This window comes from Magnolia sinica, chromosome 3, assembly GCF_029962835.1.
Source record: "Magnolia sinica isolate HGM2019 chromosome 3, MsV1, whole genome shotgun sequence".
Classification (NCBI taxonomy): domain Eukaryota; kingdom Viridiplantae; phylum Streptophyta; class Magnoliopsida; order Magnoliales; family Magnoliaceae; genus Magnolia; species Magnolia sinica.
Genome location: NC_080575.1, coordinates 12937803 through 12962607, shown reverse-complemented (window position 1 = coordinate 12962607; position 24805 = coordinate 12937803). Strand labels below are relative to the sequence as shown.

At 41.9% G+C, this 24805-nt stretch overlaps 2 protein-coding genes across 3 annotated transcripts; one reads left to right on the top strand and one right to left on the bottom strand.

The window, feature by feature from the left end:
* The first annotated feature begins 7147 nt into the window (after window positions 1–7147).
* On the top strand, window positions 7148–11484 carry LOC131239550 (putative pentatricopeptide repeat-containing protein At3g25060, mitochondrial). Its single transcript, XM_058237307.1, has one exon. The coding sequence runs from the start codon at window positions 7274–7276 to the stop codon at window positions 9305–9307; it is 2034 nt and encodes a 677-aa protein (XP_058093290.1). The 5' UTR covers window positions 7148–7273; the 3' UTR covers window positions 9308–11484.
* A 2115-nt stretch (window positions 11485–13599) lies between these two features.
* On the bottom strand, window positions 13600–24480 carry LOC131239549 (probable sucrose-phosphate synthase 3). Of its 2 annotated transcripts, XM_058237306.1 has the most exons (13): window positions 24082–24480; window positions 23718–24001; window positions 21046–21278; window positions 18477–18540; window positions 17703–18401; window positions 17271–17405; window positions 17052–17183; window positions 16469–16645; window positions 16330–16383; window positions 15956–16018; window positions 14859–15851; window positions 14478–14605; window positions 13600–14126 (listed from the first exon to the last, which is right to left on the bottom strand). In XM_058237306.1, exons 2-13 carry the CDS (start codon window positions 23997–23999, stop codon window positions 13841–13843), a joined length of 3246 nt encoding a protein of 1081 aa, XP_058093289.1. In that variant the 5' UTR covers window positions 24000–24001; window positions 24082–24480; the 3' UTR covers window positions 13600–13840. The 2 variants fall into 2 exon arrangements, with proteins under 2 accessions (XP_058093289.1, XP_058093288.1); XM_058237305.1 differs by having other exon boundaries at window positions 23718–24480.
* Between the last annotated feature and the right edge of the window lie 325 nt (window positions 24481–24805).

Genomic DNA, 24805 nt, shown 5'->3' with positions numbered 1-24805 from the left:
CTCTCTCCTAGGGTTGCAAAATCGTATGTGAAGGGAGAGAAAGGGTTTAAGGCACTTATATAGGCCCAGAACTGATGGGAATGGCCCCGGGGCCATGGTATATTTAGGTTATAGCCAAAGACTGGCTGCTTTGGTCCAACGGAGCTGATCTGGAGGCCCCTTTTCTGCATACGGTTGGGAGTAAGCCCCATGACAATGGATCTACGCCAGGTTAAGATCTCGATCCGATTGGATCAGTGGATCGACCGCGGAGGACCTGTTTTAGTTTAACGGTCACCAGTACTCGATCGAGGCCACAAGTATACTGACATGTGTTGAAAATTTTTCCTGATCCGAGGGTGTAATTGGGTCGGAATCTAACAGTCTGAAACCTTAAAATTGGCCTGCAAACGAACAGCTCAATTTACTTAAGTTTTAGTTCATATCCTAAAAATATTCTCGTTTCTCACACACTTCACTCTGGGCTCAAGTTGTGCATTTCTGGACACTATCTGGATTTGATTTTTGAGTAGTAGTCAAGCCCAGTAAGGCAGTCATAACCGTATAGTTTCACGGTCATCGGACTTTCGATACGCGGTCTAGGTCCGATACGGAGTTTCAACACGCTCCCGAGAGCAACTGGGTTTTGAGATTGATCCTAAGTTTTTACGTGATATAGCGTTAACGGTTCTACTCGTTTTGGGTCTTACAGATCGTATTTAAAGTGATTAGTGCTAATTTCACAAGTAATCTAGTTTAACACTTAATAATTTTCGTCTAATTTCTTAAGGGTTAGGTCCTTAGTAATTTCTACCTGAGGTGGTACTCGAGTCTTTGTATGAATTTTTTCAGGACATTACACAACTATTTCCAAATCAAGCACAAAAGCCGAGTATCGGGCGATGTCCGCTGCGTGTAGTGAGCTTGTTTGGTTACTTGGACTTCTTTCCAACTTGAGCATTCCTCTGCAGAATCCTACTCCACTCTATGTCGATAATCTAAGTGTCATTCAGATTGCCTCTAACCCGATTTTCATGAACGGACGAAGCATATTGAAGTTGACTGTCACTTTATCTGCGAGAAATTTTAGTCTGGGCTTGCATCCCATGATCAGATTGCCGACATTCTCACCAAGTCCCTCACTTCTACACGTCACTCATTTCTAGTTGGCAAATTTTACTTGTCGACGACTAGCATTAGTTTGAGTAGAGATATTAGACAGGCTCACATATCTTGTATAGCTAGTATACCTTGTATAGTTCGTTTCCATAGGTAGAGGATTTTGATTTTATTATTTTCCTTGTATAGATGACTGTAATCTCTATATATTCAATCCCTTTGGGTTGTCTCAAATACAGAAAAGCTTTCAGTTCCTCTCTGTTTTCAATAGTACCCAATCCACACCTCCTACGGGATCCACCAATGGCTTGGATGGCAAATAACCATTTAGACTGTAAGAAGATTTCAATGATGATTGTTTTAGTACCACCATTATTATCCAATTGAGATCCATACCTATATTTTTCAGTGCAAGAAGAGTAAGATCCGCAAGGAACACCATTATGTATGTGTCTAATCCATGCTGCCGGCCATTTATTTCACAAATGGACCACACCACGTGAAACAGGGGAATTGAACATAGACCGTTGAAACCTTCTTAGGGCCATAGAAGTTTTAGATCAAGCTGATATATGTGTTTACCCTTCATCCATCTTTGTGTGAACTTATGAACAGGTTGGATGACAGATGCACATCCTTGTGAGCTTTGATCCAAGTTTCAGCTTTCAATTGTAGATGTCATTATTTCACTTGTTTATATGGTGTGGTCCATTTGAGCTTTGGATATGCTTCATTTTTGGTCTAGTGCCCTAAAATGAATTAGTAAAATGGATGGACATCATGGATCAGACACATAAATTATGGTGGGCTATTGAGGGTCAAATATTGCATATCAGACCCCAATTATCACCTGATTTTATGAACACGATACCGTTTAACGCTCTATTTTAATCGCATTTGTGCTGCAAGGTGAATTTAGGAGCTTGGACTGAAAAAGGGTGCTAAATGCATGGATTTGACGCTCTAGAATAACTAAGGTAAGGGACGGACCCCAAGGGACCAAGATCGACAGATTTACACGCCAGATATCCGAGATAATCGAGAAACTGAAGCTCAAGTGGCCCAAATTGGTCCAGAATGCAAGATCACAGGGTTCCAACCATCCGTTTGACTCGAAACTTTATACAGGGTCTGAAGACCATATATTAACCGTACATGTCAAAATTCATCTATTGGATCCTTGTGGAAGTAGCCCAATGGACAGATCAGCCCATAAATTAATGATTTGGGGCCCACATGATTGGTGGATACGCTTCAATTTTGGACTCAACACGTTAAATTGGATTGGGGAAAAGGATGGACGGTACGGATTTCTCGTGAACATCACAGTGGACCGCACCTGCACTTGACTGTGCACAATGCGTACGTGCACTGGACGCGCACCGGACGGTCAGCCTGGTCAAAGACGGGCTGACCCGTCTTCTTCTTGCGAAGGAACAGTGGATGAATGTTGTCCGTCCGTTTTTCAGTAGTAGGGCCCACTCATCATCCAAATGGATGATCCAGACCGTCCATTGAATCTCTTGGGTAGACGTGACCCTCGCCTAGGTGCCTTTTTGGTCCCATTCATATGTATATACGTAGATTGATGAAAAACATAAGATGAACGGTGAAGTGAGTTGATACAATGAACCGCACCAAAACTAGAGAAAAGGTACCCATTCCTGATTGGTTTTTCACCAGAATTTTAATGAACGGGGTGGATTTCTTCGAAACCATCACTGCGAGGCCCACCGAACACCTCAGCACGTCTGCGTAGGCTTTACGCGAGTTCAGGAAATCTGAAAATTTCAGGCAATTGTGGGCCACTGTCCGTGATCGGATCAATGATCCGAACCGAGTGGATACCAGGCCAGGTCTGACCCTAGCCATGAAGACAAATGCAAAAGCTAGGACGATCAGCGTCCTGATCATCCTTCCAAACGTAGCCGATTGTACGCAAGGCTATGCAAAACAGAGTCCGGTTCTTGTGTGATTTGGACTGCGGAAACAGAGTCGGTTTTGCCGATTCTCTACCACCCCTCCTTGCTCTATAAAAGGAGAAGGGGAGAGAGAGAGAGAGAGAGAGAGAGAGAGAGAGAGAGAGAGAGAGGGCATTCAATTCCAAGGGGAGAACGTGAAGCAGAGGAGAGATTTTTCTTAGTTTTTTTTTATCTTATTTCTTTCTGTTTTATCATTTTTTCTTCAAGATACTCAGCTTCATCATGTTTATGTGTGGCTAAGCCTCTTAGCTAAGGCTAAGAGGTGAAGCTTGTAGCGTGATGGGAGACTTTTTGTTTGTGCCTTTTGTTTAGATTGAACTTATGTTGATTTTAGTTTAATTAAAGGAATGTTTTTAGTTTTTAATGGTCTGTTGTAACTAAAATTACAATGGGTCTGCGATAGCTTTGAGTATGTTCCTTTCCTTTTTTATGTTTATGACGTCAAGAAGCCCTGTTGTTCACCATTGTCTCCTAGGCATGGTTGGATGACAGTACCCTTCCTAACCTCCATACATTATTGATTGGTTGGTAATTAGTTTAATTCTGTTGTTTATTTTGTCTCCTGGGCATGGTTTGGTGATGGAATCCATTCTAATTCATATACATTTTATCTCTTGAAAACTATATCAAAGGAAGTTCAGTTGATTTTCATGGTTACACCCTTCAACTGGATGAAGATGGGACTCTAAGTCCAATTGAGTTCTTGAAACAGGCATAAGATCTCTCTGATCTCTACAAGTGGATCCTCTGAATCCCTAGTGTCCTTTCCCTGAATTCTTTAAGTTTTAGATAATTATTTCATCATTATTCCTCAATTTACACTCGATTTAGATTTCATCTTAATCTAATTCTAGTTCTACTTAGTTTCAAATTACATACAGGTATCAGTCCCTTGGGATTAGACCTCGATCTCGCCGAGTTTATTACTACATTACAACCCTATACTTGGGGAGTGAACATGGGCCCTACATATTTAATGAAATACAATTCTTGTCCAATTAGTAGCATTACATCCGATTTTAGAGTAATTAAAATGGTAATTTCCTTCTCTATCAAACACCGGTGAAAACTTATTTTATACTACCATTTACATTTACAATGGAGAAACAAACGGGCCTTATAATCAGACCAGTTTAATACTTAAATTTTGGCATACATGCAAATAAGAAGAAGAAGAGCATTTAACTTACCACAAAAGTACTTCCTTCCTAATTCCTTTGTGAGAGAGAGAGAGAGAGAGAGAGAGAGAGAGAGAGAGAGAGATGTGAAGAAGTGTGGAGAGGATTGAGGAAGAAGCAATCAGTGAGAGTGGGAGGGAGGGAGGGAGGGAGAGAGAGAGAGAGAGAGAGAGAGAGAGAGAGAGAGAGAGAGAGATGTGAAGAAGTGTGGAGAGGATTGAGGAAGAAGCAATGAGTGAGAGTGGGAAGGAGAGAGAGATGTGAAGAAGTATGGAGAGGAGGGACGCAGAAGCAACGAGTGGAGTCCAGATCGTTGGCTTTTTTCTTCCCGTTTTCTTTTTCTATTTGTTTTTTTTTTTTTCATAATGGTTTGGAGTCTGATTTTTTCTTTTTCTTTTTGTTTCTTTTTTAAAGTGAGTGGTGACGTGGACCAATGAGGATTAGGCAATCAGGGAATCCCTGTTTACTGAATAACAAAGGATCCGGACGCATAATGCATATGTTTCTTGATTTCTCGTCAACCAATTACAATCATCTGATCATCTGAAAAGTTCCATAATATGAATTTGTTTAATACATCCGATCCGGTCCAAATCGGATCAAATCGGATCCAACTGAATCGGATTTCGGATCGGTCCGGTCCGAATTGACAATGACCCGAACCCAATCCGATTAACGGTCGGATCTACCTGATCCTGCTCAAACCTGACCAATCTAGGCCGTCGGTTTGGTTCAAATCGGGTTGGATCCACCGGATCAGGTCCAAGATGCCCAGCTCTAAGACCAAACATACTTTTCCTGTGGAAATTAAGGGTGGACTTAACAAACTTATGGATACGTACTTTTGTGATTTTAGAGACCAAACATACTTTTCTACTTTTTGGCTGATATGTGGAACCTTGGTCACACATTGTAGTGTGCTGGCTCACCTTAAGCACTCATTTTCCTCGGATCTTGTCACTTTTTTATGTTGATAGGTTGGTATGACCCATGGATGGTGAATATTTGTTTTGGAGTTGCCACTATCCAAATTTACCTTAAGATCTACCGCCAGTTAGCAACCGTAAAATGCTTATGAAACAAAAGATTCAAAGATCTGAAAATTTAAATGACTCTTGTGGTTGATCCGTGGCCAAAGATCCTAAGTAAAGGCATAAGTGACAAAAAAGGAAGGGGTTAAGCGTCATTTTTTTGCCAACACTAAGTGTAGTCTCTACATTATTAGATTTTAAATTTTCAAAGATTCAGAAAAGTTTTAGGGATAACTACATCCAAGGTCTAAGTTGACAAACATAGGAGAAAAGAAAGTAAAAGAAAGAATAAAAGATGATGAGAGTGTGGTACCGATGTATGCTATGCATAGGATGCTAATATGAACCCGTAGAGATGTAAGAATAGAAAGAGAAAGACCAAGCACGTCTAGATGAAAAAAGAAAGTTGGGCGTCCTTGATTCTAACCTTACTCCGTTTAACTCGAATTTTTCATAAATTGTGACAGCCTATCAGCATAGAAAAGATTGTGAGGAAAAAGATGGCTCCCAAACCTTCGGAACCCTCTCAAGCTCTCTTTATAAGTATGGCCATTTTCTCTCAACCGTGGCCCTTAGTGTTGAGGGAGAATGACTCATAGTCATAGACATGACTGGGAGAATCGGATTTCCACCAATGCTGATGAGGCCTGTTTGCACGCATTTCAATGTTAGTGGGGTGATATGAGCTATCAAGCTTATAAAAGGACTTTTTTGAGCTGCCATGAATCCGAATAGGCAATCTTACCACCTCAGCTGCCATCTGTCGGCCCAGATCATTTTCAGGTGGTTAGTGGGGATTGAGTTCCTACCGTTCACATTTGGCCAATCCCAACCGTCAATTAGTTCCAAACAGGCTTGGGTATCCTTTTAATGCAATTGTTTCCAATTGTGATGCTTCGTTTCATTGATTGGATATCAATTTAGAGAATTTACTACGATCATGTGAAGTATTATCTTCCATTTTTCTACGTATGTTGTTTCCAAACCCAACTTATTAATTGAATAAATAGAAACCAATATAAGTTACTTGAGGCAAAAGTAACTTATGTAAAAGAACTCACAATCCAACTGCTCCCTTACATATCAATTGTTTAGCCCCACCTAAACGCCATGCCACTATCAGAGCTTGGTTGAATGAGTATGCTTTAGGTGGGCCCCTCCTCTAACAGTAGCTTGTTATCCAATCAAGTCGCACCTTGTTGTGTCTATATTGATGCCAACACACAGTAGATATAAATTAGGTATTGTCATTGAGTGTGATCGCATTTGCACCAGCACAACACAATAATATTTGATTGGACAACATGCTGCTATTAGAAATATGCAGAGTCCAGGATGTACTCTAGAAATAGTATGTCATCTAATCAAATCTTACCATGTCACACAAGCATGACATGGTAGAATTTAATTGGCCAGGAGGCCATGATTAGAAATGAGCCATATTTACTTGATCCAATATGCTTTCCACATGGGTATATCTCTAACAGCAACTAGCCATCCTACTTAACTCTAAGCTTGTGTGATGCACTGGAATTTGATTGAATGGCATCTTGTTGTTAGAAATGGGCCCACACAAAGTATATATGGTCATCATACTGAATAAACTCGGTTGGGCCCACTGTGAATGTACATGGTTTATCCACACTGTACATCTGTTATTCCAGGTCATTTTCGCCGATGAGCTATGTTTACACTTCATTTTTGGGGTCAATTCCTAAAATTAACTGCTAAAATGGATGAACGGAGTGGATAAAATGCATAAATCAGGGTGGACCCCACAGAGTTTACGCAATACGCTTCCCCACAGGTGATGGGCGCCTTTGATTAGTGGACTATCCAAAATCAAATGTACTAGGTGAACGGTCGAGATCACAACATGGTGTACTATGAAAGTCGAGCTTTAAAAGAAGAGATGATATTTTGATTCTTCTCCTAAACTCCGACGGCTTTAAAAAAATAAAAGAAAAAACACTCCTTCAAACACATGTGTACTGTGTATCATGCGCCGTGGACGAAATCGCTACTCTCAACCTGCAGAGACCCAAAATCGGTCGCACAAATCCACGCCCTGATGCTCATAACTGGAATTCTTAATCACATAGATTCCAACGGTCATCTCATATCATCTTATGCAAGATCAGGTGATATCCCTGCCGCCCGGCAAGTGTTCGATGAAACGCCTCAAAGAACTACACCCACATGCAATGCCATGATAATTGCATATTCCCGTCGGAGTTTCCCTTCCGAAGTCCTCACCCTGTATCGTCGTATGCTTCTAGAAGGACCCCGGCCCGACAGCTCGACTTTCACCCTCGCACTCAAGGCATGCGCCACCCTGTTCAATCTGAAAGCAGGTGAAGAAATTCGACGTCAAGCAGCTGATTGTGGATACAAGGATGATGTCTTTGTTGGGTCTTCGGTTTTGAATATGTACGTGAAGTGTGGAAAGATGAATGAAGCGATGAGAGTGTTTGATGAAATGCCTAGGAGAGATCTTGTTTCTTGGACGACGATGATTACGGGTTTTGCTCAGAGTGGGCGGGTGATTGAGGCAGTGGGGGTTTATCGGAGGATGCGGTTGGAGGGGATTGAAGGAGATGGGATTGTGATGGTGGGTTTGATACAAGCATGCGCTGGTCTTGGGGATTTGAAGATGGCCCTTTCTGTTCATGGGTATATGATTAGACAGGAACATCCAATGGAAGTTGTTGTCAAAACGAGCATTGTTGATATGTATGCGAAGAACGGGCTGTTGAAGCTCGCTTGTCGAGTATTTGAGAAGATGTCTTCTAGGAATGTGGTTTCGTGGAGTGCATTGATTTCAGGCTTTGCCCAAAATGGTTTCGCAGCGGATGCACTTAGGTTGTTGATTGAGATGCAGGATCGTGGATTCGAACCGGATTTGGTAGCACTTGTGAGTGCACTTTTGGCGTGTTCCCAAATTGGGTATTTGAAATTTGGTAAATCCATGCATGGGTTCATCGTGAGACGGTACGAATTTGATAGGATTTCAGGTACTGCAGTCATTGACATGTACTCAAAATGTGGGAGCTTGTCAAGTGCGCGTGCCCTTTTTGATCGGGTGAGTTCAAGAGACTCAATCTCATGGAATGCAATGATAACTAGCTATGGAGTCCATGGCCATGGAAAGGAAGCTCTTTTGCTTTTCATTCAAATGAAGTCGCTGATGAAACCCGATGATGCAACCTTCGCTTCACTTCTATCAGCATTTAGCCATTCAGGTCTAGTCAAAGAAGGCCTGTATTGGTTTGATCTGATGGTTAGAGAATTCAATATCCAACCAAGCGAGAAGCATTACGCTTGCATGGTGGATCTTTTAGCTCGTGCAGGACAAATCGACGAAGCTTATGAGCTAATAAAATCTATGGCGATCGAACCAGGGATTGCAGTTTGGGTCGCACTACTTTCAGGATGTCGTAATCATGGGAACTCGAGTATCGGAGAGACTGTGGCAAAGAAGGTTCTTGAGCTGAAACCGGATGATCCGGGGATTTATGCATTGGTTTCGAATGTTTTTGCCACTGCAAGAAAATGGGATGAAGTTGCTCATGTGAGGAAGGTGATGAAGAAGATGGGAATGAAGAAGCTACCTGGTTATAGTGTCGTTGAAGTGAATGGAGAGCTCCATGCATTTCTAATGGAGGATAAGAGCCACCCTCAACACGAGAAGATAATGGCGATGCTGGAGAGGTTAGATTTCGAAATGCGGGAAATGGGTTATGTTCCAAACACTGAATTTGTGTTGCATGATCTTGAAGAAGAAGTGAAGAAGACAATGTTGTGTAATCACAGTGAGAGATTGGCCATTGCTTTTGCATTGTTGAATACAGGCCCAGGAACTCGGATCCTCATTACTAAGAACCTTAGGGTGTGTGGGGACTGCCATAATGCGACTAAGTTCATTTCGAAGATTGTTGATAGAGAGATTGTTGTGAGGGATGCAAAGCGATTTCATCATTTCAAGGACGGCGTTTGCTCATGTGGAGATTACTGGTGAAAAAAGCCGGGGGCAATGAGATTGGCAGTGAACCACTAGACAAGGGAAGACCGAGCACATCTGGGTTTTCACTCGAAGAATGGGCTGGCAAGTTGGGTGTATTGGATGTATATGTATAGGTTGTTGTCCGCTGCCTTCTGACCAAGCTTGATTTTTGGCTGAGTCGTCCACACGACAGGTCCCACCTGATATGCAGCTCAGCTACCACGAACATGTGCCTGGTTAGATCGGGATCTGTCTTTGGGTAGAAATGCATCTCACTGGACTACTGAACTTCCTGATTTGGGCTGGATCATGTGCAGAATGGGTCCCACTAATACATGGCTTGGATGTCCTAAACATGTGCCCAGTCTGATTAGCAGATGCATCAGTGTTTGGAGGTGCATGTGCGGGCCTGCAAAATTCCTTCAAGCGTTCAAAAGAAAGTAAAAGGAGAGATGGCATCTGGATTGAGTTCGTAGCTCAATTTCAACACCATGCAAGTCCCCACAACTGCCGAAATGAAGAAGTCGGAGGGCTTCTTAGTGGATTCAAATTATAAAGGGGAAAAAAACCAATCCGGGGGAATCATGAGCAGAAAACTGATTGAATGCATCCAGTGTGAGCATATCTGTAACTCAACATGGGGCATTTTGGGGATTGGAAGACGTGTTATGCCACATCGATAACTTCTCACATGCCCTACATTTTGCCGAAAGGATTATGATCCCTTTCCTGGTAAAAGATTAGCAAAGAATGAAAAATGGCGATGTGCGATATCTGACAAAGGATGCAGAAGACATTTCACATCTGTGAGATGATGAGATGCTGATTTACAAAGCTAGGAGGAAAACTATGTCGAGCTAATGATGGCATGATAACAGGTTCAACCATAGTTCCACAACTTGTTGACTCAACTTGATACTTAGCTGAGTCAACTTGATTCAGTGAGATTTTGAGCATGACTCAGTCCAGATTCGCCAAGACTAGCTGAGTTGGATCAATAACTCGGCTGACTCGGTATAACTCGGCGTGACTCGAACCGAGTCAAGTGCCCTGTCAACTTCCGAGTGCTGTTAAAGTGCAAAAAGTTACCTGTGAGAGCTGGACACAACCTCATTGAGACATGAGCAAATGCATTACCAGCAGGCTACAAGCATTTGTTTTGCTTATTTAACATGTGAATCAGTTTTAACAACTTAAAATATTCTTCATATTATTTATTTATTTATTTCAACTCCAGTCTTTGAGTTGACCCGACCCAAATGGACGTCGAGGTGAGTTTTTGGGTTTTGAACTATGGTTCCGGCGCTCTCTCCTTGTGGAAGGTTATCGAAATGGCACAAGATTTGACATGAGGTTAGAAGACACCTTTGGTTGTGACAGCGAAAAATTGAGTTCTTCAGTTATTTACACATTGGAGGAGTCCTTAGAGATGATAACCAGGATATCTAAATGGATTTTTCTTAGTCCCATTGGTTGCAGAAGCTGCAATTAGAGACCGGGTGAGGAAATTTTCTTCTTTTCCTGACAATTTGATAATAGAAGGAAACTCTAAAATGTTATGGTTTTCCAACATTCCGACAAGTTTATGCATTTGTAGAACAACAGTCCCTTTTGCCTGTAAGTAGGCGTTTCGGAACAAGATGGATTGCTTACTTCTTTGTATGAGATTGCAGGTAGTAGTGATTCTGCAATGCTCATGAACCCATTTAACATCTCAATCTCAGTTTATGAGATCCGGCCATGATTGAACATAAAATAGCTGTTCTGCACATTTTAAAGAAAGAAAACAAAGTAGGTTCTTCTGTGAAATTTAGAGGGTTTTTTTTTTTCTCTTCTTTTCTTTTCTTTTTCATGTTGTTTTGGTGGCTCTAGTGTCATCACATTCCAATAGAAGATTTAGAGACCTTCAGAGCATTCGAGATCCTGTCAGCTGCAGGTGGTTTGTGTATGTGATGAGCAGGCTTTTCCAAGAACAGTCATCGTCCTGGTAGTTCTCTTTAGTTCTAAGGAACTCTTCTAAACCATCCTCCACCACCCTTTTCATGCTGTCTTGTGGCACCTGGATATCAGTTCTCCATAATCTGTGTTACCTGTCCTGGTGAGAATTAGGTACATTTTTGCAATGTTCAAACCCCATCTTGCAATGTTCAAACCCCATTGAACAAACAGGTACCTATTAATCACATGAAAAGGATTCCACTAGTGGATGAATACCACAGATTCCATAAATTTTGGGCCATTACATTTCTTGAGGATAATTGTGGGTGGTGATTAGGGTTATGTGCATTAGTGAGATAAATCCCATGGACGGCATAAATTTCGGACTGTTCATGCAAACTCAAAATTGATTGAAACTATTCATCTTCTTCTTCTTCTTTTTCCTGCAAATTTCTTTAAGGAAGAGGTGTATACTGATTAAGGATATGCATTAGTGAAATAAATCCATGGATTGCATGAATTTTAAGCCGTTGAAATGTGCCCAAAATAACTGATGTTATTCATCAGACTCTCTCTCTCTCTCTCTCTCTCTCTCTCTCTCTCTCTCTCTCTCTCCTTTTTGTCTCAAATTTGTTTAAGAGAGCATTATTTTAACCTTGTATTTTTATATGTAGTGGGACGACAAGGAATTGGGAGTCTGGGGTTGAAGGGTGGGCTACACAAATCCTGTTCGCCATTGATTCTATCGTGGACCATAAGTGGGGCCGCACCAATCTTGGTGCGCCATTGATTCTATCATGGACTGTATCCTCATTCTCTCTCTCTCTCTCTCTCTCTCTCTCTCTCTCTCTCTCTCTCTCTCTCTCTCTCTCTCTCTCTCTCTCTCTCTCTCTCCATTCACAGGTAACTTATTGTGGGGTTGTGTATTGTCTACACAGATACATGTGGCAATTTTCTTTTTCTTTTTTTGAGAGACATTGTGTATGGTAAGAAGTTGTGAGAGAGGCTTTTTGAGAGACCATGTGTATGGTGAGAAGTTGGGAGAGAGGCTTTTTAAGAGACCTTGTGTATGGTAAGAAGTTGGGAGAGAGGCTTTTTGAGAGACCTTGTGTATGGTGAGAAGTTGGGAGAGAGGCTTTTTGAGAGACCTTGTGTATGGTGAGAAATTAGGAGAGAGGCTTTTTGAGAGAACTTTGTTGGACGTAGGCCAGTGGGGCCCACTGGTGAGCAATCACTAGTGGGTGGGTCCCACATGTTTAGGCTTTCTCCGGCCTTCTATTCCATTCAGTTGAGATTTCAAATTCAACTTTGAATTTGAAATATGATAAGAGATAGGGATTTGACCGGATAATATGGTTTCATCCTATCTCATCCGATCTCTCCCTCCTTTCCTATAAGAAGGGATGCGTTCTCTCTCTCGCTTTCAACAAAATATACGAAATACCGAGAGTATACAGAGAGATATAGTGTGCACGGTAGTCTGTCCATCTTAGCTTGTCCTTGGGACGATCTGATCCATAGATCGCAATCCGGGGCCACTATATACCGTAGGATCAGAGGTGTGAATAGTTCCATCTGCTCCAGTAGTAGATAGGCGGGCCGTTGGAGCGTCAATCTTCTGCTTTGTAAAGGTTCCCAACATCGTGTAGACCGTCAGATCTTGAGGGCTCACCTTCCGCGCTTCCCAACAAACTTGTCCTTGTATATAGTGAGAAGTTGGGAGAGAGACGAGTCTTGTATTCTTTGACTTCTCTTGTTTTAGTATTCTTTAGTTTTTCTTGGTTTAGTAAAGAAAAAAGCTCTCTTATTTTAGTGAAGAAAAAAGCTCATTGTTACTCCCTCATGGATATGAACATCCATGAACAAATTACCAAAGCATGTAAATCTCTATACAACTCATCTCTTGTTAATATTTTGCTATTTTCATTTTTGGTTTTGCTTTGGTTGCTTCAATTGTGTATGAGTGTTTTTCTACAACATCAAAATGATACTTTTCCTACTCCCAATGGTCGCAGGCTTGAGGACTTTTCTTCTTCCGAAGATTTTGTAGTAGGAAACGAAATGTTAAGAGTTTTCCAACGTTCCAACTTCTATGTACTTGCAAGAAAACAGTCTCTTTTGCCTACAAGGCTTTTCAGAAGAAGATAAAAGTGCTTACTTTCTGTGTATGAGATTGCAGGTACTAGTGATTATGCAATGTCTGATTTTACATTTCAATCTCAATTTATGAGATTGGGGGCCATGGTTTCTCCCGCGGTATCCATTCAGACATTAAGAGTTTTCATACATTGCTGTGTATTTACTGACAACGGTTTCTTTTACCTATAAGAAGTCTTTTCAGAACAAGGTAGATTTCTTACACCTGAGTATGAGATTGCAGCTAGTAGTGATTCTGCTACATTCGCCACATTCATCTACATATTTTACATTTAACTCAATTTATGAGATCCGGCCAGGATTTCTTTGATACAAATACAGAACATGCGGGCAAAACATATAACTGCCTTTCCACTGTAATTTGAAGAATGAAAACACAGTACATTCTTATATGAAACTTACAGAGGCTTTATTTTTCCTTTTTCACATTATTCAGGTCTGCCTGTACTGTCATCACATTCCAACAGATGATTTAGAGACCTCATTCAGAGCAATCGAGATTCCGTCAGCTGCCAGTCCATCTGCGTGTGCGATGAGCGGGCTTTCCTTAGGAACAATGTCATCCTTCTGATAGCTCCCTGCAGTTCTAAGGAACTCTTCCGAACCTTTCTCCACAACCCCTTTCATGATCACAGTCTTGTGGGACCCGGAGATCAGTTCTTCATGATCAGTGTCACCCGTCTCACCAAGGATTACGTACATTTTCGCAACATTCGAACCCCACCTAACAAACAGGTACCTAATAATCACAGGAAAGGGAAAAATGGAACTTCAGCTATCTACTTTGCAAAAGCTTGCCATCCAGAAATTATGTGGATCCTCTTTTTGGCCTTTCAGATTACTGGTTTGTCACGGTCCCACAGTGTGGATGGTTGATGACCCAAAAGTATCCCAGACAGGTGTGGTCTACATTCAATAGGAAAGGCAAAAGGTCGATGCATTAGGATCATCTGATTGGGGAGAATTTTGAGGCATCCTCCATCCATGTTGGGAAGCATCAGATTAACAGTCAGGATTGCCAAACAATGGGCCCCACACATGGAACTGGGAAAGTATACTAGTATTCCGATATCATGTAGATCATTCATACCTGAGTGCCTGTGATCTTGATGCAAGGAGAGGGATGACCTGCAATCTTGTAGAATTCCTGCAGTACATCAGATGGCAGCGCAGGCCCCGCATTCGTAGCTTCTGCCTCAAATCATCCACTTTCTTTGCCTGAAAGAAATCGGCCACTCTACACGTAAGAAAAAAACCAACCAACCCAAACAAATTCTCTATGAGATTAGACTAAAAGAAGCAGCATTTTTTGTTTTTGACCCAGCAACTGTACAGGTCTGGCCCACCATTCAGTAATTTGATCAGTTAATCCAGTAGGGCCCACCATCAAAATATTGGTAACACCAAAAGGTGGGGCCCCACATGTGCATTTTGTCAGGCCATCCATTTTCCAATAGATACAAACAAATACCTTGGTGGAATCTCTAATGAAATACGAAATGCAGTGAGTGTTGCTTGATTTCGCATCTTCGTCAATTCCGGTCGAAGAATGCTCGGACTTCTTACTGTCCGTGCCATCCTGTGAGCTCATTAATTTCAAGATAGTTCTTTTCAAGCCGTCCCGCCCCCAACGATAATCAATGTGTGAGGCATAGTCCAGGTCTGGGCAGAGCTTCCCGCCATCTTCCACACAAGTGCCCGGGTAATACACTTCACTTCCACTGCTGCAGATCAGAACATCAAAATCCTTCACTTGGGTCTTTCCCGATTTCAAGAATTCTAGTGTCTCGGAGACAGGCATTGCCGTCGACAGCACGAAACCTGAGAATCTCGACGTTTGAGGATCAGACCGGACGGCCTTGAAAGTCTCCTGTATGACCTGCAGCATCCTTTTACTGGGGTGTCCTTTCTCATCGTAGCAGTCAACCGCTATGACGAATAGCCTCCGCCGGCGCCTCAAGATGGGATACTTATTTGCCGTGTTTCTGGTGTTCTCTGGCTGCATCTTTCCCACTTCTGAGCCTTGGGTTTCCAGCATCGGCTTCTTTATCTTGTTCAGAATCTGTTTCACTTGGTCTTGCAGCTCAGGCCCACCCTTTCCCACGGCCACTTTCTCCAAATCAGCTGGGCTGTGCTCCACCAATCCGTTTAGGGAAGGTTTGTCGACGTCAACAGAGAGCCGGAGGGACATATCCTGCATGTCCTTGAGTGAGTCTCCCAACGACTCCTCCACAGCCACATCGTCAGATGGCGTGTCCATCTTCCACTGTGGGTGCCTCATCCGGCAGGCCGCCACCCTTGTCAGGTATGACCGGCAATGCTCAGGCCAGGAGAACAGGTGTATGTTCCGCCACCCATTCTTCCTGCATTCATGCCATAGATTCTTGTCCGCAACTAGTTTTAGTAGAGCGCTGGCAATCGCCTGCTGGTCATGTGGGTCGATGAGCAGTCCATTGTTCAGTGCCTAAAATCATTCCAACAACAGCGTTAAATGTCATCCAGACAATCCAGAACGAATGGACGATGAGCAGATGGGATCATCTACAAACTGGGTTAGGCTATTTTTACCCGATGAATGTCAACTGGACCGCCATTTTGAGTAGCCACCATTGGAAGCCCATGCGCTGCTGCCTACACAATTCCAAACCATTGAATTAGATTTTGAGACATGTGATGACCCCTTGCGTCAAACGCTGGTGTGTGCAACATGTGTGTTGTTCAACAGGTGGGCCAAACATGAGTGCCGCATGGCCTGAAAATCAGGCTGGTTGTTATTGGACGGGCTACATATGTACGAAAGAAATGGATTTTGATCCAATCCATGTTCGACGCATGCAGACTTATGAATGGCATGGATCTTGTAAATGGGCCTCATTGGCACACGAACTTCAAATACAACTAACCTCGATTAAGGTAAGTCACGAACTTCAAATACAACTAACCTCGATTAAGGTAAGTCCAAAAGGCTCAACTAAAGCTGGATTTATGAAGACTCCCTGCAATGGTTTCGAACTTCAATCATATACATCATCTGAAATTCAAGAAACGTTGTTACAAGAAAATCCATAACATGACACAAACCTTTGTGTTTGCAGCGAGGCGATAGATTTCTGGAACGTCGGCCTGCTTGTGATGCTTTGGGTAGGCCACGAGCCCGTAGAGGTCATACTTGTCGATCAGCTTCAAGACTGTTAGTAGGACGCTTGCATTCCCTGACGACATCTCGTCAATGTCGTCTCGGTTTCCCATTATCAATGTCTGTAATCATGCATGCATTTTCTTTGTCAAGCAATAACATGGTGCCAGTGGGGCCCACCATGCAATTTATACTAGTGGTGCCCATGATTCATTGATCCAGGCCATTGATGACCCATGCCTCAATATTCTTCCAAGTGAGACAATTGTAACCCTTCACTTTCTGGCCTTTAAACAAACAGTTAAGGAAAGAAATACAGAATGGCCCACAATCAACCAAAGGAAAGGCCAAACATTGGATGGTTCAGATCTTTCAATCCAGGAGGTTTCAAGAATGGTCCCTCCAAGGTTGGATCATCCATCATATCAATGGTTTGGATCACTGAACCAAGAAAATCCCACTCATACAAATTAAAAACAGAGGATCACATAAATCCTTAAAACTGAACTACCAGGGATCACTTCTTACCAGATTTGCAAGCTCCCTTAACGGGCGGCATTCACCAAAGGCTTTCAGGAGAGTAGTGATGTTCTTTTTCGGGTCCGGTCTCGATAAGGCCAAGATCATTGGCTTGTGAGGATTTGTGAAGAAGCGCATCACCTGCAACGACGGGTCTCATTTTATCAGGCAAATGGTTTCGACGATGGAAAAAGTAAGATGAGGCGATCGCAGAAACGGGACACTCACCTCGGCCCATATGGGTGGGACCACCTTTGAAGAACTACCATCAGCACCACTGATAAGCACTGCAAGTTCTCCATCTGCTTCCTCTGTGTCTTCCTGAACTACAACATTGCTGAAGTCCATACCAGGAGGGATAACCTGAAAAAATTGCAATACATGTAATAGCACGTAGTAGTCAATTGCTAGCAGCAATTAGATGTTCATGTTCATGTGCTTGTAGCCTGTGTATGATAAGCTCATGCGTGCTTATCGACATGCTTTCTTATTTCGTGTGGATATGAATGCTCATGGTGTTTTTATAGAGTTGATATGGATGTGTGAACCACCTTTTGCAGAACTGAACCATTGGTATGGTGGGCCACATTGTGGATTTACAATCCTAACTGTCCAAATTTTGACATTAACAGTGGAATTGTGGATGGAAATTGCACATACCACCATCCTCGGCATGTACCGACCGTGGCAATTGACCCCACGTCTGGCCCGGGCCCTCAACACCTTTTCGAGCTTCACATCAAAACCATCATACAGGCCCCACTGTTCGTCAATCTCTTGCTTGGTGCTTGTGATGACGAGCTCTGCAGCATCCAGCGACAGTTCCTCAGCTTCTATCCGCCGCATGATCTTGTAAGTAGTGTCGATATCCTCCTTCGATTGGCGGCCCTGCTTGAGAAGCTGCTCCAACTTATTCCTCCCAAGTGAGTGGCCCGTCAGGACCATCGGGACATTCAGCGCACCCGAAAGAAGGGCTGCGCTATCTCCCGCATCAGCATAATGGCCATGGATCACATATGGCCAAACTGGCTGGCCCCCACCAATCTGGTCGCCTAACACCCTCGACATGTTAAGAATGTGGGCCAGAGCTCCATCGACGAATTCTTGAATATGGGGCCATAGCAACTCTTTTCGAAGATATTTATCCCTCGGACCGAATGGTATCCTTATGATATAAGCCCCAATACTCTCACCCACATCATTACCGTCCGCATCATACGAGCCCGAGGTTAACATCTCTGCAGGCTCTCCATAGCTCCAGTCCACGTCAGGGGATGATATCTGTCGTGTGAAGAGGTCTACCCGGTACACCCCCGGCATCATAGCAAGCGCGCGAGAAAGTTCAACCACATATTTGACCTGCATACACAAGAGATCTATTAATCAATATCCAATAATGCATGTTCTCATCGATGGTCGGATATAGATGATTACCTGACCGCCCGTATCAGAATCTCGGCCCAGCTCCATGTTTTCTCCACGAACTAGGCCATGCAAACTGGTAAGCAAGGTCAGGTTTGTCAGCAGACTAATCACAATTCAGAAACCAGCTAGACTTAATGGACAGCAGGATTGAGTGGACTCAACATCACGACTTGGTACTCGAACAATGTTTCAAAATGCTCCACAAAATCAGCATGTAAGTGTTACGAAAATGGAAATAAATGCCATGCATTGTTAAACCACTGCATCACGAAGCGAAACAACATTGAAATAGAAATCCAGAACAAACATTTTTTCCTCATTTAAATCAAACCAAATTTAGAAGGTGAATCGACTCGAAATTCAACAAAGTCTAGTCAACTTGGCCAAGATTTGAGTTGGCTCGACAAGTTTTAGAACTGTGGGGCCTACAATAGTCTCTATTTAGTTTACTCTAATCAAGGCGTGTTTGTCAAATATCCCGGTGTACTATATCTTTCTTTCAATGCCCCAAGTTGATCATTTCGAAAATTGATAAGCTTCGAAGGGAATTCTTGTGACAAGGGGGATCAATCTCTAGGAAATTCCCCCTCCTAAATTGGAAGGAGATGTGCACCCCTTTCAATTCGGGGGGAGCGGGAATTAAACGCCTTGATTTGGTTAACGATGCTCTCTTAGGCAAATGGGTTGGTGGATTAAAAAGTCCTCTTTTTATTGTATGTCTCCATGTTGACAGGTATCAACAGGTTGACTGATTCAGTTCTCTAGGGTCAAATTTTTGGTGGGCCAAGGGGAGAATTAGATTCTAGATTGACCCTTGGATTGGGGATCAACCCTTAATTAACTCCTTAGCATTGATCCTGAGGTGTGTGTGGCTTCCTGTTTCTCGCAATCTGGAGATGTTATCGTTTGGACTCCTTTTAGAAGAAACCTTCGTGAAAGTGAAATTGTTTCCTTATCAGCACTATTATCTCGCTTGCAGGGTCAGGCCCCTTCGCCTCATCAAGACTCTATTGCTTTGAATTTTTCAGTGTCTGGATCCTTTACGGTGCGGTCTTTCTACAATGAGTTAGCATCCCAGGTCATTCGACCGTCGTTTAATCACACCAGCGAAATCGGGCATTATGGAGCTCCTCTGAAAGTGGTGGCTCTAGGATGACTTGTGGGCAGAAATAAGAGTATTGACAGTCAACAACCTCTGTAGAAGAGGATTAATCTTTCCCAACATATGCCTTCTTCGTTACAACCAGGCGGAGTCGGTAGACCATTTGTTTTTGCACTATTCATTCTCTTTGGGAGTTTGGGCGGGGATTCTGAGTTTGGCCTCGGTTCACTGGATTATGCTGTGTTTCATCGAAGATTTCTTCAAAGTGTGGCATGTGTCAGATGGAGGCTCTCTAGGGAGGAAGAAATGGAGACTTGCAATGCTAGTTGGGATATGGTCTCTCTGGGGAGAAAGAAACAATCGCTGCTTCCAGAATTCGAGCTCCTCGATGTCGAGGGTCTTTAGTAACGTTGTTCAGCTTTTCCGGGATTGGGCGCCATAATTCTGGTTTCTAGGTTTCAGCCATGGGATTGTCTTGTTATTGTATTGATAGTAGGTTAGTTGGGCTTTAGTTTTTACGTTTTTGTCTGTTTTTTCTTTGCTTTTGTTCTTTGTTTTGTCTTCGCTTCTGTTTGTCTTTCTTGGTCAGTTGGGTCTTTTCTTTAGGTTTTTTTTTTTATTTTGCCTTTTACTTTGTTGTTCGGTTGTTTGTTTTCTTGTTTTTCTGGCTGTTGCCGAATAAATTTCATCTTTCAAAAAAATATATTCTCTATTTAGTTGAGAACCAAGAATACAAAATGTGTGGAAATGCATATACAGGCATGCAAATTAACTAGTTCATACAAGAAAATAACAACGGGCAGTCTGATCAGACTGAAATGAAGGAAAATGCATGTGTTAATAACATTTGATATTTGAATTATAAAAATTATAAAGAAAGTCCATCTAGATGTCCCTTATGTGCCCACATGTTACTCATATTTGAGATCTAAGCCGTTCATCAGGTGGGTCCCACAACGCAGATGCCCCTGCTAAAAAATCGGGCTAAGTCCCCTCATCAAACAGGCCAATACTCTAGAAATAAAAGGATGGCTTCAAAAAACTTGGCTAGATTTTTTAACCGTTCATTGGTTTTGTAAATTATGGCCCAACTAATCATTGGACAGGCCTGATTTTTGGTCAAGGCATCTGCTTGGTTGGACCTATCTGTTGGATAGCTTGGATCTCGCACACCTATGCTGCTCTGGCACAGGGGATTGGTGTATGGATGAGTTCTGTTGTACAGGTGTGTGGGATTAGCAAAGCTCTCTAACCTTTGATATTTGAAATTTTGAATGGTTTTTGTTGTACAGGTATTTGGTATTAGCAAAGATTTCTAACCTTAGATATTTGAAATTTTGAAGTATGAAAATTAGCAGAAACAGATTCTAATATGGTATCTCATTGCATTACCCAATAATGTTCCATTCGAATCGACGGAGAATTAAAACATCTAACATCCTCCGAAATTTCATGGATTACTCGAAAGTGCCATACCTGATGAGGATTATGTAGAGTTTCTTCCCCTTGTTATCATCAGACCAGACTGGAAGATCTGAGACATTCCTTTGGAGCTTTTTTGCTGGGGTCTCGCTCTGCATCATCTCCCCCATTGTATCCCCTTTCTCGCCCTCTGACAAGTCCTCCGACAAGTCTTCAGTTGCATCTCTCTGCCCTTGCTCCTGCTCCCACCTCCGGTTTGTGATCCTTTGAAAATATTCCAATTCTAGCTACTCATTCACCACCACCACCGCCATCAACAACAACAACAACAACAAAGAAGAAGAAGATTGCAAAAGTGCAATGATTATAAATTACAATATGTGTCTTCTGGTCAACATGAAATTTGACCAAGAATTCCCATATTTGGATAAACATGGTAAGAGTGTAACTATGATACTTTTATATTATTGAGATGTTGAATCTAAAGGAAAAATACACTGATTCCTACGTTTGGAAAGGAGATTTCTGCTACAATGTATTAGACATTTGTAATGATTGTAAATTCCTTAAACTGGCTCCTATAACATCTAAATTTGACCACTCAATTGCATCGGAAGATCATAATGATGGTGCATTACAATACTCTTAAATCCCACCATCCAAACAGCCGCAAAGGCCGTGTTCAATCGCACTAGCATTTTTCCAAGTTTATCTTATCGGTTTCTCAAAGTCTACAAGTGCAGCCCATGGCCAATGCACCGGTGTCCCCAGATGATAAGATCCTAAAATACAACATAAGAGTCCACATTAAACTGAAAAGAGACTATATTTCAGTGGCTGGGATCTCCCAATATAGCGGTTTTTGGTAAATAAGTGATGATGGAGCCAATCATATCAATGGTTTGAATTATGGAATAAAAAACATGAGTGGACACTAAATTTCACATGCTTAATCTTGCTTTGAATCAATGGAATTTCATAATGCCTGGAAATTCTCTACAAAAGTATAAGAAAATCCCAATTTTACTTGCATTATATCTGCTCCCTCACCACAAACACCAAGAGATCAACCATCATGATCTGGACTGTTCCTTGAGTGGGTCCCATCATGAACAGAAAACAAACAGGTTGGATCATTCGAAAGAACCCAAACATTGTATACAACCATGTCAATAAAAAAGATAAATAAAAATAAAAATGTAAAACTAGGAAAATGCTCATTTAAAAATGACCATCAGCCATCCTTCTTGAAATTCAATGTGCTCATTTAAAATGACTATTTTCTAGGGTTTAAGAGGACCATTGTCAAAGTATTGCTTAGCCCACACGCGTGTGCAAGGCATACCATCCACATGCCGCTACATGTGCCAGCATGGCAAACATGTGCAATATCTAGGCTGTCCATCAGGTGGGTCCAACTGTCTAGATATTCTCACTCAGAAAAACTCAATCCAGTACGTTCATCAGGTGTGCTATGACGTTAGAAACGTGAGGACAGGTGAACTGTGCCCCACCTTGACTAGGGAATCTACATAGTTAGACCCCTCCAATAGATGGATTAGATCTCACTCCTATTTACCACGCTGGCACATTGGATGGCATGTAAATAAGCTTCCTCATACATTCATGTGGGCTTATCAATTCTCTCATTTCTAATTATCACCTGAGAGACAACAACAGTGTTTAAAACCAGACCTAATAAACAGGTCAGGTCACTAAAACTTCATTTTTTTTTATAGAAGGAAACGGTTCAAACTGTCAGGGACAATTGGTCCAACCATCTGAGATGGGTGCTTAATCAAGTAAAAATCTCAGATCAACAGGTAAAAATCTCAGATCAACAGGTAAAACCGATGGGGATCGATCTGGCCATAGAAATTTTCCTACAATAATCCCAAAACATGAAATAAAATTGGATATGAAAATTAATATTTAAAAAAATTTAAAAAAAAAAAACCTGCTAAAAAGATCAACCATTATTTCGAATTTGAATTCTTTAATTACTAGAGCATTTTTGGTAGCCACTCAAAAATGAGTTCATCTCATTTTAGGTAATCATAATTATGTTTTTTTTTTCTTTTCTTTTTTTTTTGCTTTTTTTTTTTGTGGGAATTAAAAATTAATCAAAATAACCAACAATTTATATAATCTCTAATACATCAGTAACATTAGCTAAAAATGAGATGTTCATCTACTGGACCCCACAATCGATGGCTCACAGTTTAATAACCAGTCTTAATTGGAATTTTATGTACTTAAGCTAACTGCAAGAAGTGACATTTGTTTTTCCCACCGTCAGTTTGAATGCTGCCAATCAGATGTGTAGGATGGCCTGCTCGCTGTGGTTGTTGAACCACATGGCCATCCATGGTAGGTTTTACCACATGGATGGTCCTCATTTAGCCACATCACAGCAACCTGAAGAGGATGGCTCTATCTTATCCCTCACTCAACCATCCTCTACCACAATAACATTCATGCATCAAGAAAGGGAAAACTCACAGGAAAATGACTTATGGAAATTAATATCCTAATAAATTCAGCACCATTATTTTAACCATTGATCAGTGGGGCCAACAAAATGGGCGGCCCTGATTCAATTGTCCCATAGGGGGCTTAATTCATACTTTCCGAATTCCCAAGTGTATCAAGAAAAGCTAAAATTCACAAAAGGATAATTGAAATTAACAACCTAATAGAAATTCTAAGGAGAGAAATGGGCAGACCTGCTTCTTGCGGCGAGCGAGGTGCCAAATGCGCCAGCACATGTTCTCAAGGCGGTTGTTCCGCTCACGGGTGTTTCGGGTGGCGACGACCTTTATCCATGTCCGGTGGAGGTCAGTCTCATTGACACCGGTCACCACCTCCTCGACGAAGTACTTGGTGGGATTGAAATTGCCCCGGTCCCGCACATTCACAGAGGGCGATGGCCTACTGTCGTCGATCGCCGACGCCCCGCTGTCCAAGATCGCTTCCAAGTAGCCATTGATCCATTCATTCCCAGCCATTGCTGTGGTATAAAGACTGTCACTATATAGATATAAAGATTGAGAGAAACAGAGAGATGGGTCTTGTTAAATAAGAAGTTACAATTGAGATTTTCCTTCTTTATATTTGTATGGAATGTTTAGAGAGAGAGAGAGAGAGAGAGAGAGAGAGAGGTCTTGTTTAATAGGAAGTTACAATTGAGATTTTCCTTCTTTATATTTGTATGGAATGTATAGAGAGTGAGAGAGATTCTGGTATGTGGGTTTTGTTTAATGATGAAGAAAAAATGGATTTCTTGGAGAGAGAGAGAGAGAGAGAGAGAGAGAGAGAGAGAGAGAGATGTTTAGAAAGAAGAAAGAAGGTTTTGAGTTCTCAGGAAATCATGTTTGTGTTTATATAGAGAGACAGATAGATAGATAGATAGATAGACAGAGATAGAGAAGGAGATCTTACAAGGCTTTCTGTATAAAAACCAAAGCTGTTGAAACAGAATCCTTTCACACTAGGAAATGTGATAATGAAAAATGAATGAGGGTGAATGTGTGGGTTAAAAAGGGTGATGGACGTGTGTGATGGAGAGAGACACGTGTCACATCAAGGTCCATCAATCACACGTGTCTAAGATGTCCCACCACATCAAGGAGAAGATTGTGTAGTCTATTTCATGTAATTGGTGGTGGCCTATTGGCTGTTTCTAGAGCTAGAGTGCTTCCAATTTGCATTTAGGCGCCTGTATCTTTTCGTTTTTTATCCATCGAGACTCAATGTACTCCCAGTTTAGTCCCCCACTGGGGCCCACATGATAAATATTTTGATGATCGGAACC

Coding starts and splice junctions, on each gene's coding strand:
- LOC131239550 (XM_058237307.1), top strand. CDS start 7,274: ATGTGTACTGTGTATCATGCGCCGTGGACGAAATCGCTACTCTCAACC.
- LOC131239549 (XM_058237305.1), bottom strand. CDS start 23,999: ATGGCTGGGAATGAATGGATCAATGGCTACTTGGAAGCGATCTTGGAC. Junction 16,384..16,468: donor GCCTCGCTGCAAACACAAAG/GTTTGTGTCATG, acceptor AAACCATTGCAG/GGAGTCTTCATAAATCCAGC. Junction 14,606..14,858: donor TCATTAGAGATTCCACCAAG/GTATTTGTTTGT, acceptor GATTTCTTTCAG/GCAAAGAAAGTGGATGATTT.